General features: G+C 39.0%; 1 protein-coding gene across 1 annotated transcript in view; it reads left to right on the forward strand.

The window, feature by feature from the left end:
- The window catches only part of palm1b (paralemmin 1b), a 39227-nt gene that overhangs the window by 8634 nt on the left and 9838 nt on the right, over positions 1-20755 (forward strand). Inside the window, exons 2-3 of the mRNA XM_047392992.1 lie at positions 17616-17658; positions 19972-20052. Coding sequence (XP_047248948.1) covers positions 17617-17658; positions 19972-20052 — 123 coding nt within the window. The 5' untranslated portion in view covers position 17616. The remainder of the gene's footprint in view (positions 1-17615; positions 17659-19971; positions 20053-20755) is intronic.

Raw genomic sequence — 20755 nt, forward strand, 5'->3', positions numbered from 1 at the left:
TGTATTAGGTTTGAAATGGTGCGTAGCTGGTTTAAATTAGTTGTTACATCCATCTTCTTCAAAATATTTCCTGAGTTAATAATACAAACATTGATTTCTTTTACTTTTATTAACTCAAAGAATTCTGCATGCAAATAACTAGTTATGTTAAACAACCTGTGTCTCTTGATAATATGTTCCACTCCCAAGTCCACACTGAAATAAATCTTCAGACTGGTGTAGATCAGGGACAAAGCTTTGCTTTATTCTCTAGAAATAAATGTAACAAAGAGCCATTCCTTAAATGTAAAGGGCCCGTTTGCAGTGTTGTAACAACATAAGCTTGGGCCAGAGGGGAGTGAACAAGCTAGACCTTTAATCACATGTTAAAAAGATCCATGTTGAATTTTTTTCTACGTTGCCAGAGTGATGAGTCCAGCCTCAGCAATAAATCTCCAAAAAGGTCACAAGTTTAGTTGTTTTTAAGTTAAAACATCTTAAATTTCTGCCGTGGAAGAGTTGAGTTGAGAAACATTCTTTCCATTTTTAAAACTGGATCCAAAATAATGTGTGCAAGAGTCTCAAATGTAGATACAACAGGGTGTCAATGTTGCCTTACCTATGGTGGTATATAAATCCTGTGAGCAATGGGAGGCTAACAGATAATCAGTTTTAGCAAACTTTTGCTTTTTAAAACAACTGAAAATGTTCGCATCTGCTGGACACAGGGATGTAGTATTTTTCTGATCTCAACCATCTCCACTTATCACAAGACCCTGAAGTTTGTCCCTGTTTTCTTGGCTGAACAATTTTAGTGAGAAGAATTCCTGGAAAAGATCTGGAAAACCACAGAAACGGGCCATCTTGTTTTTGTGTCATGCCTTTACAGTTTAGGTACACATTGTGGTTGATCTGGTTGCCTTGTAGTGTCAAAGGCAGATTTGCTCTACAAGAGGGTGAAATTAGGCGTTCCCGGTTGCTCAGTTGACTTTATTTAATTAATGATATGAGAGATTATGTCTCATTCAGGCAGCAGACTGGACAAGCCACAACAATTATAAAGAGTCAGACGGGGAAGAACACAACAGGTACAGAGACAACTGTAACAAACAAAACAAAACTGGAATAAAAGATGTAATCGTTTTACTACTTGATACTGAAAATAATGGCAAGACAACAAAATTAAAAGGTAAAAGAGGAATACAAATAACAAGACACTAAGAACAAACTGTTTGCTATGCATATATTGTGTGTGTGTGTGTGTGTGTGTGTGTGTGTGTGTGTGTGTGTGTGTGTGTGTGTGTGTGTGTGTGCACGTGTGTGTGTGTGTGTGTGTGTGTGTGTGTGTTTGTGTGTTTAAATCTAAATCAGCACAGAGGTGTAGGAAAAAGCTGTGTGAATAAGCCACACCAAAACCAAACCAAGTCAGGAAGCAGCCTCTCACATTTACGGTCACAGACATAACCTGCAGCAGTGCAAGGGACACTGACCAGAGGCGCCATAGACAACGGAGTGGGCAGACCCTGCTGGTCCCTATGGGCCTATCCCACGACACCCCACCGCTCCGCATGCACAATTCCCCCACCTCCATGTCGATGGCCAAAAAAAGGGCCCACAACCATTCTAAAGCCAGCAGACTGCCGTCCACCCCTGTCACAGCTGGCTCCTGGGGCAACGCAGACCCTCTCCAGCAATACTTGTACCATTTTCAATATCACTTCAGAAAAGAATACTCCACTCTTGGTGGATGTGGACTTATAGGTTAACCAAGAGTGGGGTATTCTTTACTCTCAACAGTTCACTCTAAGTCTAATAGTGAACTGTTAATTCACAGCTGGCAGAGCAATATAGGTGTAAGCCTCAGCTTGCATATCTTTTCTGTAAAATATGGATGTTCAACTGAAATAAATTACAAACTTGAATTGTAAAAGTGTAGTAGTTTTAATATCTCGATGCCTTAATAAAATGCTAGAAAGATGTGAACTTTGCAAAGCATTTCTTTTGATTTCCCAAGAAATTAGTGCAAGTCATTTTGATGCAACAAAATACCAGGAGCCATATTGCAATCTAAAGCTGGCAATTTAATGTTGCAAAATAAGACATTAGAAATGCTTCTTGGCCCTCTTGATCCCACCACCCCTCATCACCACCCCGTCCTGCATTTCTCAATTAGCTCACGGTTTGCCATTTGTCCTCACATATGTGCATGTGAAACAGAGCTTAATTTGTGATTTCGACATGGATGTCACACAGGGCAGTCCTCTTCTGTCTTCTGTAATGACAGGGTTGTTATTTACTGCTGACCTGAAAGGGGGAAACAAGTTTTACTCTTTGACCCTAGAAAACTAACATGTGACCTCAGCGGACTTCCTTCAGTTTTTATTGGCACCGTGCTGTTTACGTTTGGCACAGTTTGTGTTGTGCCTCAGATAGGAGGCTGCAGAGTGTGGATGTATGATGGTGAGGAGGTCGCGGTGTGTGTGAGTGTGTGTTTGGTCAGAGACAAGAGCTTGGTTGGAGCAAAAAGGCGCAGATGTTGTTGTTCATGTCCTCTTTTAGCCCGAAGGAAGGAAGTCAAAGACATGAACAGTAGAGAGGAAAAAAAGTGCCACTTCAACATTGAGTGTGAAGTGATTTGAAATTAGCCTTCTCATTCAGAGTATCTGAGCTTTTTAAATCCAGGCCTGGATTATTAAACTCAGATTTTAAAAGCAATATCTGTCCTGAATTGTTTTCATTTTAAAGTTCTCCCTTATTCAAGCTGCTGCACAGCGGTCTGGTGCTTGAGAGCCTATTAAAAGGTTCTTGTTGTTATAAATTTGATCGCAAACAAATACACCTTCGCTGCTTAGAAGAAACAAATTAATTTATGTAAAGTGTTTATAGGAGTTTGTGTTCCAACGTGTCATGTACAGTACAGACCAAAAGTTTGGACACACCTTCTCATTCAAAGAGTTTTCATTATTTTCATGACTATGAATATTGTAGCTTCACACTGAAGACATCAAAACTATGAATTAACACACGTGGAATTAAAAAAAAGTGTGAAACAACTGAAAATATGTCCTATATTCTGGGTTCTTCAAAGTAGCCACCTTTTGCTTTGATTACTGCTCCGCACACTCTTGGCATTCTGTTGATGAGCTTCAAGAGGTAGTCACCTGAAATGGTTTTCCAACAGTCTTGAAGGAGTTCCCAGAGATGCTTAGCACTTGTTGGCCCTTTTGCCTTCACTCTGCGGTCCAGCTCACCCCAAACCATCTCGATTGGGTTCAGGTCCGGTGACTGTGGAGGCCAGGTCATCTGGCGCAGCACCCCATCACTCCTCCTTGGTCAAATAGCCCTTACACAGCCTGGAGGTGTGTTGGGGGTCATTGTCCTGTTGAAAAATAAATGATGGTCCAACTAAATGCAAACCAGATGGAATAGCATGCCGCTGCAAGATGCTGTGGTAGCCATGCTGGTTCAGTATGCCTTCAATTTTGAATAAATCCCCAACAGTGTCACCAGCAAAGCACCCCCACGCCATCACACCTCCTCCTCCATGTTTCACGGTAGGAACCAGGCATGTAGAGTCCATCCGTTCACCTCTTCTGCGCCGCACAAAGACACGGTGGTTGGAACCAAAGATCTCAAACTTGGACTCATCAGACCAAAGCACAGATTTCCACTGGTCTAATGTCCATTCCTTGTGTTCTTTAGCCCAAACAAGTCTCTTCTGCTTGTTGCCTGTCCTCAGCAGTGGTTTCCTAGCAGCTATTTTACCATGAAGGCCTGATTCACACAGTCTCCTCTTAACAGTTGTTCTAGAGATGTGTCTGCTGCTAGAACTCTGTGTGACATTGACCTGTTCTCTAATCTGGGCTGCTGTTAACCTGCGATTTCTGAGGCTGGTGACTCGGATGAACTTATCGTCCGCACCAGAGGTGACTCTTGGTCTTCCTTTCCTGGGGCGGTCCTCATGTGAGCCAGTTTCTTTGTAGCGCTTGATGGTTTTTGCGACTGCACTTGGGGACACTTTCAAAGTTTTCCCAATTGTTCGGACTGACTGACCTTCATTTCTTAAAGTAATGATGGCCACTCGTTTTTCTTTACTTAGCTGCTTTTTTCTTGCCATAATACAAATTCTAACAGTCTATTCAGTAGGACTATCAGCTGTGTACTGTATCCACCTCCTGGACAACACAACTGATGGTCCCAACTCCATTTATAAGGCTTGAAATCCCACTTATTAAACCTGACATGGCACACCTGTGAAGTGAAAACCATTTCAGGTGACTACCTCTTGAAGCTCATCAACAGAATGCCAAGAGTGTGTGGAGCAGTTAATCAAAGTGTTACGGCTTGAGCAATGGACGAACCCAGAATGCAGACTAGCAGGCAGCATGATGTTAAATGGAAAAATATTTAAATATTTAATAACAAAAAAACCTCACAGGAGGTGACGGCAAAAACAGACATGGGCAGGCTTGGCAAGACAGGCTTCGTGTGAACAGCAGGACATGAGCATGAAAATGAAAAATGTTTCCGCGCCGACTAACTGAACAAGGTGTGTTGAAATGGAGCATGATACAGGTGGAACACAAAACTGATTAACATGGTGCAGGTGAACAGAATAAACTTAATTGACAGAACAAAACGTGACTGGAGCAAAACATGGCTTGAACAGAACGCAAATCCAAGGAAACAAACTAATAGAAACATAACTAGAAAAACATGAAACGAAAGCATAACCAGATCCAAAAACTTAACTTGACCGCACATGAACTAGAAGACAAAAACTAAAGCATGACTAGGAAAATAATAAACAGAGACATGATTAAAGACTGGAGCAGTGAAAAACATAAGGAAAAAACCAGAAACTAAAAACCAAACAACCCCAAATCATAACACAAAGCAAAAGGTGGCTACTTTGAAGAACCTAGAATATAAGACATATTTTCAGTTGTTTCACACTTTTTTGTTCAGTATATAATTACACATGTGTTAATTCATAGTTTTGATGCCTTCAGTGTGAAGCTACAATATTCATAGTCATGAAAATAAAAACAACTCTTTGAATGAGAAGGTGTGTCCAAACTTTTGGTCTGTACTGTATGTGGGACATTAAATGCTATTTTCTTTTTCATTTGTTGCAGGTCTTTTCTGTAAAAGGAAGCTGCGCCTTGACAAGAGCTTGGGTGTGGAAAAACAAATGATTGAACTATATTGCACATTTCTAATTGGTTTGTCATTAATCGATAGATAAATAAAATATGTAGCTATTTAGCTTAATGTTCTCTCCATTCATGCTGGAGTAAATCCTCCTGTATCTTCAGGCCTTTATTTCTGATAATTATGCAGATTTTTCTGCCTTCAGCTAATGAAAACATGACACGTAGCAGTATGATATTACAGAACAATTAAACATTTTTAGCGCAAAAAAGTGGTCTTAATAAAATGTATGCTGAATACCTGCTTAAAGGTTATTTTCCAAAGGTACTTAATCTGGCAAATGAGCCTCATCAGATTGAATATGACTTTATATGTTTTGTGCCGCCTGTCCTCTGTCAACTAACTTATTTGGACAATTTAGAGAAGTGTACGCTCTTTTTTTTATGGGGAGCTGACAAATATGAACACAAATATTTTGTGTTTTCCCTGGATTCCTCCATCAGGCCTAACACATGCATGTTTGGTGAATTGCGATTGTAAATTTGCCTAAGGTGTGAGTGTGTCTGTGGATGATTGTGGGTCTTGTTTGTCTCTGTGTTGGTCCTGTGATGACCTGCCTTTAGCCCAGTGTATGCTGAGATTGACTCCAATTCCCCTACAACCCTGAACAGGATTGAATGGGGATGGAAAATGGATGGAACGCGAATTAGAGATGCACATTACATCATCTTTGACATCAGTATCGGCCGATGTTAGTCATTTTGTAACATATCGGTATTGGTCTGATAGCTAAAACTGGGCCGATATTGCTAACCCATATTTATCACCATCTTGTTGCAGTTTGTGTATGTGTTTCAGATTGGCCATGTGGCATTTGTTTGGGCATTTGACACTGATTCAGTGCAGGACTATAGGGTGTGTAACTGAAACAGCGAAGCAATGCCAACGCTGTGGTCGTTTTCTTCACAGTGTCGAAAGGGTAGTGAGATATAGATTTAGATATATATCTATATCTATGTCTCACTACCCTTAGTGATATGTTTGTGATATACACTCACCGGCCACTTTATTAGGTACACCTGTCCTACTGCTCATTAACGCAAATTTCTAATCAACCAATCACATGGTACCAACTCAATGCATTTAGGCATGTAGACATGGTCAAGACGATCTGCTGCAGTTCAAACCGAGCATCAGAACGGGGAAGAATGGTGATTTAAGTGACTTTGAATGTGGCATGGTTGTTGGTGCCAGACGAGCTGGTCTGAATATTTCAGAAACTGCTGATCTAGTGGGATTTTCACGCACTACCATCTCTAGGGTTTACAGAGAATAGTCAGAAAAAGAGAAAATATCCAGTGAGCGGCAGTTCTGTGGGCGCAAATGTCTTGTTGATGCCAGAGATCAGAGGTGAATGGCCAGACTGGTTTGAGCTGATAGAAAGGCAACAGTAACTCAAATAAGCACTTCTTACAACCAAGGCATGCAGAAGAGCATCTCTGAACACACAACACGTCGAACCTTGAGGTGGATGGACAACAGCAGCAGAAGACCACACAGGGTGCCACTCCTGTCACCTAAGAACAGGAAACTGAGGCTACAATTCACACAGTCTCACCAAAATTGGACAATAGAAGATTGGAAAAATGTTGCCTGGTCTGATGAGTCTCGATTTCTACTGCGACATTCAGATGGTAGGGTCAGAATTTGGCATCAACAACATGAAAGCATGGATCCATCCTGCCTTGTATCAACGGTTCAGGCTGGTGGTGGTGGTGTAATGGTGTGAGGGATATTTTTTTGACACACTTTGGGCCCCTTAGTATCAATTGAGCATCGTGTCAACACCACAGTCTACCTGAGTATTGTTGCTGACCATGTCCATCCCTTTATGACCACAGTGTCCCCATCTTCTGATGGTTACTTCCAGAAGGGTAACGCGCCATGTCATAAAGCACGAATCATCTCAGACTGGTTTCTTGAACATGACAATGAGTTCACTGTACTCAAATGGCCTCCACAGTCACCAGATCTCAGTCCAATAGAGCACATTTGGGATGTGGTGGAATGGGAGATTCGCATCATGGATGTGCAGCCGACAAATCTGCAGCATCTGTGTGATGCTATCATGTCAATATGGACCAAACTCTCTGAGGAATGTTTCCAGTACCTTGTTGAATCTATGCCACAAAGGATTAAGGCAGTTCTGAAGGCAAAAGGGGTCCAACCCGGCAGATGTCCAACAATGTGATTGGTCTTATGTTAGTAGAACACGTACTTGCTGACCTGTTAAACTCTGTGTCAAGACTGTGTCATGTTAATAATTAATACCATGCTTCTGAACCAACGTCTCTTTTCATATTGGCAAATGGCTTTAATAACCAGCTTTATTTTACAAAAGTAGATGACTATGCTTAAAAACAAGATGTTTCTGTCACAGGAAATAATAGATATAAGTTATAAACTGTGTAGGAAATTAAATCAGTTGTAGGCAGAACTACAGCTAATGTGTTTTGGTGCACTCTGCCAGTTCATGGTAGAAAACATTGTATCTGTAAAGTGTAACCCTTGTTTGACTTCAGGCCTGCATAATCTCCCCAAACAATGATGGGCAGCTTGCATTATGATTTATGTAGCTTAATAGGCACTAAGTTGATTTCTTTGAGGGAATTCAGTGCAATTATACAGTGTATAAGTGTATGCTGGAGCCAGAGGATTATGAGTAAAATGTGGTTAGAAAACATGACACAGCACTCTACAGCCAGTTAATGTGTTCTTGGAAATGCTACGGCAGCAGTGCAGACAACAGAAAGCAAGGATGACTGAGTCTTACTGGCTTAGGCTGCTTTACACCTGCCTTGTTATGCTGCCAAAACATCATATATATTAACCCCATTGTTTGTAAGTGTGGATGTTTAGATCACATCTGTTTCCTGCATTTTCTTGAGTGACATTTTTGATCTGTTACATTTATCTCTTTCAATATTGTACCCTGTCGGTAAATGACTTCCTGCCTCCATCATTGCCTTCCTTTTACTCTCACAAATGTAATTACTCTCCTAACTAAGGCACAAAGCTTTTCCCTCTGTGTCCATACTATAGTTTAGTTAAAAGGCAGCAGGACATGAGCCTGCAATGTTCCATCAAAATCAACCAAGTTCTACTAAATGTTTTTAAAATTTCTCACATCAATTATGGAGCTTGGACAAGCGCTACTGAAACTTCAGTTTTGTTTTAATAAAGTGAAAAGATCAACATAAATCAGGCCATGATCACCCTACAAATGAGTTTGTGTACAATGATTTGCACTAAATTGACACTTTTTTGATAACCTTGCTTACTTGTTTGTTAGTACAAATGGCAAATCAGCTAATCACATGACAGCAGCTCGATGAATTCAGGCATGGTGAAGAAAGCGTATTGAAGTTCAAATTCAAAACGGGCACTGAAATGGGTAAAAAGGGGATTGAAGTTACTCTGAATGTGGCATTGTTATTGATGCCAGATGGGTGTGTCAAAGTACATCATAAACTGCTGATCTACTGGTATTTGTACATATAACTGTCTCTTTGCTATGCATAAAATGTTTGGAGAAAAAAAAAAATCCTGTGAGCAACAGTTGTCGACAGAAAACCCTTGTTAATGTTAGAGGTCATGTGAGAATGGGCTTACAGGTACAAGAGGACAGAAAGGTAAGAGTAGCTAAACACTGTTTACAACCAAGACATGTAGAGTATCATTTCTGAACATGCAACATGTCAAACCTTCAAGCAGATGGGCCACAACTGGAGAAAACTGCACTTTATTGGACAGTAACAGATTAGAAAAGCATTGTCTGGTCAGACAAAGCTCATATTCAACTGTACCAATTAGGTGGTATCCGCAGAATTTGGTAAAAGCATAATGAAAGCATGGATCCATATTGCCTTGTGTCGACAGTTTGGACTGATGGTGGCAGTGTAATGGTGTGGGGATAGGTTCTGGGCACACTTAGGACCTCCTACTAATGGTACTGATTAGGGTTTCACAATATGTATCACAATATGTACAAATGCATCATTATTGCAATATCACTGTACGCAATATGCATAATGCAAAGAACAGCCTGCAATAGTTGTTAATGTAGCATGTACCCCAGCTCCTTATGCCTGTAAGATATTTGCTGACACTTCCTGTTTTATGGAGCATAATTGTTTTTGAAGGTAAAGCTGTGGTAAAGTGGTCAAGTCATTAATAAACTACAGCTATGTTGTTTTAATGCCAAAATAACACAAATGGGCCAAAAGCCACATTTACATTAGGCGGTTACAGTAAATTATATTTTTTCCAGGATAGACCACTTATTATCTAGGTAATAATGAATAACAATTCTATGAAAATGAACAAATGAAAGTCAGACATTGCTTTTCAAACATGCTTCAACAGAATTATTTTTAAAAATTAACTCATGAAACAGGCCTGGACAAAAAGTATGGTACCCTTAACTTAATATTTTGTTGCGCAACCTTTTGAGGCAATCACTGCAAACAGACGATTCCTATAACTGCTAATGAGACTTCTCCACCTCTCGGCAGGTATTCTGGCCCACTCCTCATGAGCAAACTGCTCCAGTTGTCTCAGGTTTGAAGGGTGCCTTTTTCAGACGGCATGTTTCAGCTCCTTCCAAAATTGCTCAATAGGATTTAGGTCAGGGCTCATAGAAGGCCACTTCAGAATAGTCCAATGTTTTCCTCTTAGCCATTCTTGGGTGTTTTTAGCTTTGTGTTTTGGGTCAATCCCTTGATAGTCTTGAGATTTCATTATACCTTCACAGATTCAAGACACCCTGTGCCAGATGCAGCAAAGCAGCCCCAGAACATAACAGAGCCTCCTCCATGTTTCACAGTAGGGACAGTGTTCTTTTCTTCATATGCTTCATTTTTCCATCTGCGATCATAGAGCTGAAGTGCCTTGTCAAAAAGTTAAATTTTTGTCTCATCTGTCCATAGGACATTCTCCCGGAAGCTGTGTGGTTTGTTAACATGTAGTTTGGCAAATTCCAGTCTGGCTTTTTTATGATTTGTTATCAACAATGGTCTCCTTGGTCGTCTCCCATTAAGTCCACTTTGCCTCAAACAACATTGGATGGTGCGATCTGACACTGATGTTCCTTGAGCTTGAAGTTCACCTTTAATCTCTTTAGAAGTTTTTCTGGGCTCTTTTGTTACCGTTCGTATTATCCGTCTCTTTGTTTTGTCATCAATTTTCCTCCTGTGGCCACATCCAGGGAGGTTGGCTACAGTCCCATGGAGCTTAAATTTTCGAATAATATGTGCAACTGTAATCACAGAAACATGAAGCTGCTTGGAGATGGTCTTATAACCTTTACCTTTAACATGCTTGTCTATAATCTTCTTTCTAATATCCTGAGACAACTCTTTCCTTCGCTTCCTCTGGTCCATGTTGAGTGTGGTACACGCCATGTCACCAAACAGCACAGTGACTACCTGTAGCCCTATATATAGGCCCACTGACTGATTACAAGAATGTAGACACCTGTGATGCTAATTAATGGACACACCCTGACTTAACATGTCCCTTTGGTCACGTTATTTTCAGGGGTACCATCATTTTTGTCCAGGCCTGTTTCATGAGTTAATTTTTACAAATATTTCTGTTGAAGCATGTTTGAAAAGCAATGTCTGACTTTTGTTTGTTCATTTTCCTAGAATTTTTATTCATTATTACCTTTGTCAGGTTCAAATTATTTCTGTGAGCATTGTAGGTTTTTCTTTCATTAACCGAGGAGTACCAACAATTTTGTCCACGTGTGTAAATAAAACTCAAATCACCTCAAACTGGTTTCTTCCAAATGGCCCCTCCATATTTAACAACAACATATGAAGACTCCTGAAATTCTTCTCACAGGTTTTTGGTTTTTGTGTGCCACTGCAAGATCATCAGTAATACCTTGGGTTGCATGTTGTTTGAAATTGAACGCTTCCAAATCTGATTCCTTGTTTTGATTCCAGTTCCTTTTGAATTTAGATTCCAATTCTTTTAAGAGGCAGGGACAAATAAGTTTATATGGTTTAAATAAGTTAAATAACCAGAGTTTTTTTCTGGATGAAATAGTCTGAGCCTCTCTATGAATTTTACTTTTTTAAGTTTTTACTTTTTAAACAACTTTAAAATGTATTTCTCACAGGGTTATTTTCAACCAGTATATAAATATCAAACTTATTAACTTGAATGTAAATGTTAGGAACTCTCTTTACACAGGAGAACACTTTCACAAGAGGGCTTTATTCCTGAAAACCTCATTAAACACATTTACACTTATTCAGTGTCTGATGCTGCAGGTATTTACACATGTTACTGAGCTCCCACTGATGGGCCAACCTGCAGAATATCAAACAAAGAAAATAACAACTTGTACAACACTGTCCAGATTATCAGCAGGTACAGTATAAAATCAGAAACAGTTCTTGTTGAGGAAAATGAACATCTGCCTTCTCAGGCAATATGCATGAGCATTCTGGACAGATGGTGTATCCTGCAGTGGAGAACACACGTTTGTGGGTGTAGAAGAAGCTTGAACGCATAAATATGAGAAAGCAAGATGACAGCAAAGGATAAGTCTTTCATCGATTCCAGCACCATTCAACAGAGTCCACAGACATAATGTAGTACAATATTGCATAGTCTGGTCAACTGCCTGGCTAAAGTTAGCAATTTCAGGTTGTTTGTCTATGAAAAAATACATCGGCTAATGTTTTTTACATTTAATATAACCCACTATTTTAGGTTGAGTATAACTTGATAGCTGCCTCAATATTGCTATAAGGTGTATTTTATTGTTTTACTTAGTTTTAATTAGTTGATTCTGACTGCAGTGAGGAGCTAGGCTGAGTTTTAGAGCTGGAAGAAGCTGGAGGATGCCGGTGTAACACCGGCGCAGTACGTATAAGATGGGGCACTATTTCTTCTACACCATGAATCTGAAGATGTTTAATCATGTTGGTTGTGCACTCTCCTTTGTATGGTATTATTCTATTGCACGTGTACTGACCCTACTGGCAATTTCTTTTATTAAAGTTAAGCCACACTTTCAATCACCGCCGCACACTGTTCATGGTAGCGTGCACACTTTCTGTAGATTCGTCTTCACTGGTGCTTGGCGGCTTTTTCTTCCGGTCAGCGGACTAGATATTGAAACTAGGAATCGAAATTTAAAAATACAAACAATTCTGGGATTATCGGAATGTTAGTCCCGGTTTCAATCAATTCTCGAGACTCAATGCCCAGCCATAGTAAAACCTTTCTGGAGATTATTGGAACGTCACACAGTTGCCTTCAGAATGAATTATAAGTAGCTGAAATTGACAGTGTAACACACCTCTAACACCTTTAACTATAAGCTGTCCATGAGTTTTTTTGTGATGCTTGTTTATTCACTCATTTATAGCAACTATTCATTGACAATATCATAAGCACAGTCATATTCAGCTGAACGGTGTATAATTAAAATCAATACGGTCATCTAGCATTCTTAATGGTTAAGGAAATTACAATAATGAGCTGTGAATGTTAGCATCCGCCGGCTGCATGGCACCAGTTAAAAATCAATAATAGTCCAGGTTGATCAATTTAGTGTGCAGCTTCTGTGCGCTAGTTTACAGCATGGAAAAATTACTACAGCAACTAAAGATGTGAATGCAATTTCAAACAGGACTTCAGTGCAACAGATGCATTATGAAGGGACAGATGTAGGCAATGGGAAGACATTTTGCTTGCAGGCTGTGTTTCTGACAACTACAAATGAGCCTATTTATTATTTCAGGAGCAGTCTTTTTTTCCATGGGGAGAAATAGTCTGCACTTTAAAGCATTGCATGAAAATTTTCAAAATGTTTTTCCGTTAGCAAGGGGGGATGCGAAACGTTCTCCATGGATGAGATTGACCTTAGTTTTTATAATGACAGGAGTTTTTTTTTAATTAAATCATCTTTATTGGTCATTGCACATGTACATTACAGCAAAATTTGTCCTCTGCATTTAACCCATCCCTTATAGGGAGCAGTGGGCTGCCATTGTGCGGCGCCCGGGGAGCATTCTGGGGCTAAGGGTCTTGCTCAGGGACCCAGAGTGGCAATCTACGAACCCGGCCCCTTGTGTCCCCTCCAGAATGCAAACCTCTCTCTATGCAGAGTATTTCCACATGCCTTTCTCACATGCCCTTTCATGCCTCCAGATTTCGCTTGATTGGCTTGACAGGTCAAACTTAGAAAGAAAAAAAAAAGTATAATATGTCTGTGTTTATGTGTGTGCTTGAGGGGTTGATCAGATGATAGCGGTTCATTTTTTTTCCAAAGCATCTCCATGTGATGGTGATGTAGTGTGATGGGAAAGCATTCTGTTTGTTGAGATCACTCATATGATTGCTGTGCAGGAGTGTGAAGGGTGGTAACCCACATGTTTGAGACCGTCAGATTCCTGGAGGTTCAGTGGATTTCCCCGTTTACAGCAGGGCTGTTGACACTGTGTTTTTAGCCCTTGTAATAAGCTCCATGAGGGGTTAGTGGGGTAACGATGCCAGCTAATTCACACTGTGACAGTGGGATATTGCCACTCAACAGGAACAGTGACACCACTTCAACACATGCTATGCACTGAAACATGTTGGGTTAGGTGGTTAAAGTCATGCAGAGTTGTTCTGTTGTTGCTCATTTGAAAGAAGAGAGAAGACATAAAGCTCCTATTACTCCTATTACTGAAAATGTTGCTTTTTTTTGCAAAAACCATCACCGATCTGTGCAAAAAGCTTTCATTTACACAACTCAAAATAGTTTTGCCATTTTTTTTTTCCCAAGCAAGAGAGACTCCAGACAGAGTGGGAGAACTTAATATCTTGTCCTGAAGTTGCATCTATTGATAATTTGACACCAAGTCATTAAATTAGACTTGTTACCCATCCTCATCACTGGGCTACATTGATTTTCACATTTAAGTCCCGCTGTATAGTGTCCAGAGGTTGTTTATACCAATATCAACTCTACATGGGTGTATTTTGATGGCACAAATTTAATCCAAAACATCTCTATTCATTTAACAATACTTTTCAGCTATTTATGAAAACATGAGTATATGAAACCTAAGGTTATTCAGCTGTATGTGCATTTGCTTTAAACATCAACTTATGATAAATGTAAGTTTTCAATAATTTTTTATCTTTGTTCTTGAATACAAATAGAAGACGTTTCAGAAATTGTATTTTGTGCTGTTAACATTTACATTTTAAAATAGTTCAGGCTGTATTTCATTTAGAATAAAATCTTAAAGGTTTAAATGTATTCCATTCATAAAAGTAACTGTAATACTAAAGGTAATAGGCTCAGGCTCCGCTTATGCTCACAAAAACAAAACTTATCTGGGTTTTAACTGAAGAAATGTCAATGGATATTTTTGGCAGATACCAAATCTCATGTTTAGAGGGTTAAATATAGGCATGCTTTGCATACATTCCACTCACAGTGTCCCATTCAGCAGACACACCTCTTGGCGAGAGAGAGACTGTGGCTTCAGTAGCTAATATTTGATAAAATGGTCTGATTGTATCTTCTCTTTCTCACACAGGTTTGGTTGGTTAATACTCTTTTATTGCTTCTTATCTAGAGATGCACGGATCAGAGCTTTATTGCTGGGTTTCCAATATTCCGTTTTGTGTAACTTTGACCTTCTGATACCCATTTTGGCATATTTGAATTTCTCTCTAAGAGCTGTAATTCACAGCATTCAAAATAGTTTGTCTAGTCTTACTGTGGAGAAAGTTTATTAATTTTAGGAAAAGAGGCGGTGTCACACTGTGTAAGAGAGAGAAGTCTGCCAGAGTAAAACAGGGTTTTACAGTCTTTAGAAATGATGCAATATGATTACAGAACTGACATTTTTAACAGTCTTTACATTTTTTTTTATTAGCAATTAGCAAGTCTAGCATTAGTAACTGTAAACATCAATCTCTTTATGTGTTCCCAGTGGAGAACTTAGACCTTTTTTTCCCATCTGCCACCAGCCTGGTTAACAAAGCCCGGAAACCACCCTGACACTCTCCCTTCCCCCCCCCCCTTTTTTTTTGCTGACAGGACACCTGTAACCTGTAACTCTATGCGTTACATTAGCGCTCAGCATGGACTCCTGCTTTACTTGCACAATGATCACCTGCACTGTTGTATTGCTCTTGCATCTTATACTGCTCTATATTTACTCTCACTCACTTAAAACTGTGCACATATATTTATATTATATTGTAGATATGTTTATACTGTTTAATTTGTACTGTATTGCACCGACTACGCCAAAACAACTTCCTTGTATGTCCAAAAACGTACTTGGCAATAAAGCTTTTCTGATTCTGATTCTGATTTACCTTAACTTACAGATATCCAAAGGGCTCCCAAAATTCACAAATTCAGCATGTCCCATAACAGTTATTAAGCAAGCTCAAAATGAGAAAATGGATCAACTTTGCTGTAAGTTAATGTTCAAATGCTATCTTTGTTTAAAACTAGCAGTCTGAATAAACAGATGACAAAGAGAAAATACAGACTCGTTTTTAACTGTTCCTTACACCTTTTGCCATTTCCAGATACCTCCTTTTTTTATTAAAAATAGATAACTTTGAATGTTCTTAATTCATTAATTTAAACCCTGAAATAAAAAGATACACCAATAAGCTTTTTGTTTTTCAGATTTCTGATTTCCAGTTTTTGTAAACCTTTGACCTGCAGATACCGATTTCTGACAATTCCCTTCTTTTTATATGAACAATAATATCAGAAGAAAAAAGAGCAGTATTGAAAGTATTTTTCTAGTCTTCCTGCCACGAGTGGTCATTAATTTTTTATATAAGGATATCAAGCAATATTATGCTGCATGTGAGCAAGCCCAGTAAAACATTTTTTAAAACATAAACAAAATAATTAGCGCTGATATTTTTAAACCGTTTTTGCCTATTTGTGAGTAATGTGGTTAGCATAAGTAACTATAAATGTTAGTCTTGTGTGTATTCTCAGTGGAGAATTTAGACCTTTACCGTAATGCCGAGGTTTAGAGCAGCTAGCAATACTATAAGAACTGCCTCTCTGTGTATTCCTTAGAAAATGTGGATCCTTACTCTTAACTCTGAGATCTGCCAACATTTCTAAATCCAGTATGTTCCATCATAGAGAGAGGATAAAACCTGAAAAGGATAAAACAGAGACCTTGCCTTACTCCGTTAAGCCTTGCTGTTATCCACTGGAAGTCTTGCTCTCTCTCACCCTCTTGCAGCCTTGGTTAAGCTGCAGATATGTCTCAACATGTATAAAATACAGTTTCCCTTTAAATAATATTTTGCATCTTTGTGCTTCTTCTTACCTAATTTTTTAAACGCCTTACCTATATTTTTTAAAACTAATATAGTATTCTTTAAGTATTTTTCTCTCAGTTACAACATCCAGAGAGAAGCGTGCTGATGCATGCCTTGTTGGCGTGTAGCTAAGGGTGTGTTCAGCTACCGAAAAAAAGGTACCTGTCCGATCATCTAATTATCTGCTAGGTCCAGTCCATTTGAAAATTGTCCAATTTCCCTCACCAGTCAGTTTCTATTTGTATCTCCTCTTGGCATGGAGTGAACGTAAGTATCAAAAATATACAATGTGTTTAAAAAGTTAAAGTTGCAAAACGACTAACTTATACTGCCAAACATTTTCTATGGTTTAAAATGCTGTTAATGTGATGCCCGAGAAAGCATTGAGTAACACAAGACATTCACCCTTAGGAGTGTTAATAATTGCTTCTTTTCTATTTGAAATATAAGCAGGTAGATAATGGTTTACATTTGTATCTGAAATGTTGACGGTAATACCTTAAAAATTGTGTTTTTACTCAAAGTTATTATACAGTGTAAACGTTGTAGTGGTTTGTGGCTGGTCTAAATCCCCGGTCTCATTATCTTGGGCATGTTGTTAGTATTTGAAAGCCTTCTCACGAAGGAAGCATCACATTTAATAACCATTACAGAAGTTTAATCTGTTATACCAGTTAATATCATATTGCCATTTAGCAGAGACTTATAATGACCATTGCTATATCTCAGTGACCCATCTCAGTAGAATAACAGTCACAGTCATTCTGCTCTGGCTCTAAATCTTGCTTCCGTTCGTCCTCCATCTTGGATCTCTGGTCTGGAACCCATTAAAGCTGGACTCTCCAGCAGCACTATGATTCCAAATTAGCATTGCCTACCCTGTCTCACCCTGACAGGAAAGAGACACTGCCTTAGTGCCAAATAGACAGATATTTCTCTTCAGTCACTAGGAAGTTGTTGAGAAGTAAAGGTTTGTTGGGCTAATGGTTCTCTAGAAGAAAACTGTTCACCAAAGGGTACTAAATGTAATGTGGATGGTCACATGAGGTTCCAAGAATCTGTTGCTAATTCTGTCTATTTTTCCTCTCTTTTCTCAGGATGGCTGAGGTGTCACAAGAGGAGAGACTTCAGGCCATCGCTGTAAGCTATTTCCACATACAAGCACACATAAACACTGCCTTTTTCTTCCTAACTCTTCTAGACTGCACATCAGGCCACACTGACGGCTGTAGAGACAACAAATCATTGCTGCTTGTCAAGGTCTGATAGCATGTCTTAATGACTCAACCTTTTACACCCCATCTTCTCCACCCATTAGTAGGCATCCAAAGGTAATGGTGTAGACACAGCTTGCTCCTTTTTGCGATCCGTCTCCTGGTATATCACTTAGCTGTGCAACCTCTGTTTCCTTTCTGTTCTGTCAAATAAATTGAAATAAGAAATGCAGTTTTTTTCACCAAGAAAATCATGCCTGTAGAGTTTATAAGGACCTACGTTCCTTTTAAAAGGAATTCTTGGCAGGTCGAATGATTCGTGCATTGCTTTTTGTTACCCAACCTTAAAATATTCAAACCAAAGAGCCGATTTCCTCCAGAAATGTAAGCAGATAAATCAGATATTAAGAATCTGGTTGGAGAAAGGCAAATGCATATTTTTCACCCAGCAGTTCTTGGAATGATTAATTAATTCAAAGAAGTCCCGAATTTTACCGGCACTCTTATCATCTATATTAACCCCATATGGAGCTGTGTGTAAGAAATCTAAAACCTTCCCCTCGCTGATGTTACAAAAGACTCACTTGTTTCAACTATTGTTGCCAGATGCACAATAATTACCATTCTTGCACTGCGTTTTTTGCTTTCTATGAAATCGGTACTGTCAAACATTTGATACTGCGCTGTAACTATTTTACTGAGTATAGGTAGTTTCAATATCTCTCACCCGTTTCAAAGGCTTTATATGTCTTCTTGACATATCTTTCCAGTCTGTCATGCTTCCCCTTTTTATAACTTGTTACATAAACAGTGCAAATCTAAGCGTTGTCATACAACAAACTTTACAACAATCATATCTTTTCTGAGCATAAACTGCATTTAGCTGGATGAACTCATTTGTTTGTGATCTACACCTTGTTCTGTTGTCTATGACTCATTTGATATTTTTTTTATCAAAATGAAATCACTTTACAGTTTTCTGTCAGGTAAACTGGAAAGAAACCAGTCACACATGTATACATTGAGGCCAGCCAGGCTGGATTCTCTTATGACCCAAATCTTGCAAGAAACCAGCTGCCTCCTAAAACAAAACTACTATCATCCTTTTGGAAATTTGCTGTAAAACGTGACAGAAGCAGTCTGGCATCCAGAGCCAGCCTATGCCTGTGAGAGTTCAAGGGCCCCCAAGACCCCTTGAAGTCTCTCACAGAGTAGATATCTAAGAATTGCTTTGCTGGTGTTTGTTGTCAAGTTTATAATAATGAGCCAATGTTGAAATGTGCTCAGATTTAAAGGAATAAAATGCTTTTCATTAGTTTATATGAATTATTGTAACATTTAAATTCATTTATTGTCTAAAAGAATTGACAAGTTTATTAAATGTAAACATATGAAGTAAAATTTTCAGTTTCATAATTATGCTGGTAGAGTTAATTCTACTACTGTAGTTTAATCCTTTCTGTTGCTTTTGCTTGAGCTAGGGGACATAATGCCATTTGCAAATACATCGCTCCAATAATTTGTCATTATATGCTAAATCAATTAAGCCTGGCCTCTCCTTGCCAACTCCTCCCAGTCTGTGCACCAGACTACAAGAACAAATAGGAAAGTTGAAGCAATAACCCAAATCTCCTTCATTTATTTACACCTTTAAAGAGGGCATACTATGCCTGAACTACAAAATCACAGCGAGAAATAAAAATGATGAATACACAAAATTGGTAGATGGAAGTCCGTGACCTGTTCCACAGCAAATACTGCGATGTAATAGCTCAAAAAACGTAATAGGAAACAGAGAAAACTAACGGACCTGGAGAGACCAAATTCAACTTTTCTGCCCTCCTACAGATTCCAAGTACACAACAAAATGTATTTAAAGGCTAAAAAAAAATTGATTGTGCATGATATGTCCCCTTTAACACTTCATCTGAAAAGCTATTTATTAAAAAATTAATGCAAACTTACTCACGTATGTATATGTATGAAATGCATGCTGTGGTAGCAGATATACAGGCCAGTCCTTTGGTGGCTTGTGGGAGATGGTCTTATCAGCACATGGGCTCCCAAGATAAATTATACTCAGGGACCCATAGAACCTCTGGCCAGCCCTGTTTGTACCAGCAAAGCAAGTGTCTTAATAACAAGTATGTTCAATTATGTTAATTTTTAGTTCTTTTAAACCTGTGTAGCCCTGTTGTGTGCTCTTTTGAGTAATCTGTGTTTGTCTGTGTGGTGACAGGAGAAAAGGAAGAAGCAGACAGAGATCGAAAACAAAAGGAGGCAGCTTGATGACGATCGGCGGCAACTTCAGCATCTTAAGGTAAAAACGCGCTGTCTTTTAGCTGTATCTACATTTAACAAATGTTCTACTTTAAACCTTAATGAGGACAATACTTTTGGAAGAAGGATGCTACTCAATTGGTAAGACTGTCTTCTGTCCTCACTGCACAGAAACCTTCACCTGCTAACATTATTGGTTCCATACATGTGTTCTTTATGTATGTACGGTGAAATTTCCATGAAAAATAACCAAAGAACCTGGTTAAATAGCTACACACACCACCTTTTGCTGTCTCTTCCATCTTTAAATATCAAAACATCTGGTTGTTGTTCTTTGCAAAAAAGCTCAATCAGATTGGATAGAGGGCAGATGTAAATATCAATTTTCAAGTCACACCAAAGATTCTTAATTAAGTTTATGTCTGGACTTTGACTGGGTCATTCTATTATAGAAATGCGTTTTGATCTAAACTGGAGCTACACCAGAATTGCAATCTTTGTCACAATTTCTGCATGAGTTGCAATACTGAAGGACTGTTTGGATGCAATTTTTGTATGATGATTTACGCTCCGTGTGCTAATATTTTATTTGGGCAGTTTGATTGACTTTTACTGCTCTCGATGCCTTTCCTTAAATGTTTTTTTTGCGGCACTAGTGGCCTTTATTTTTCCGAGTATTTTTTTGACAGTAGATAAACAGGAAACGGGGGGGAGAGAGAGGAGAAGACATGCGGCAAATATCG

Source organism: Girardinichthys multiradiatus, chromosome 19, assembly GCF_021462225.1.
Source record: "Girardinichthys multiradiatus isolate DD_20200921_A chromosome 19, DD_fGirMul_XY1, whole genome shotgun sequence".
Lineage (NCBI taxonomy): Eukaryota > Metazoa > Chordata > Actinopteri > Cyprinodontiformes > Goodeidae > Girardinichthys > Girardinichthys multiradiatus.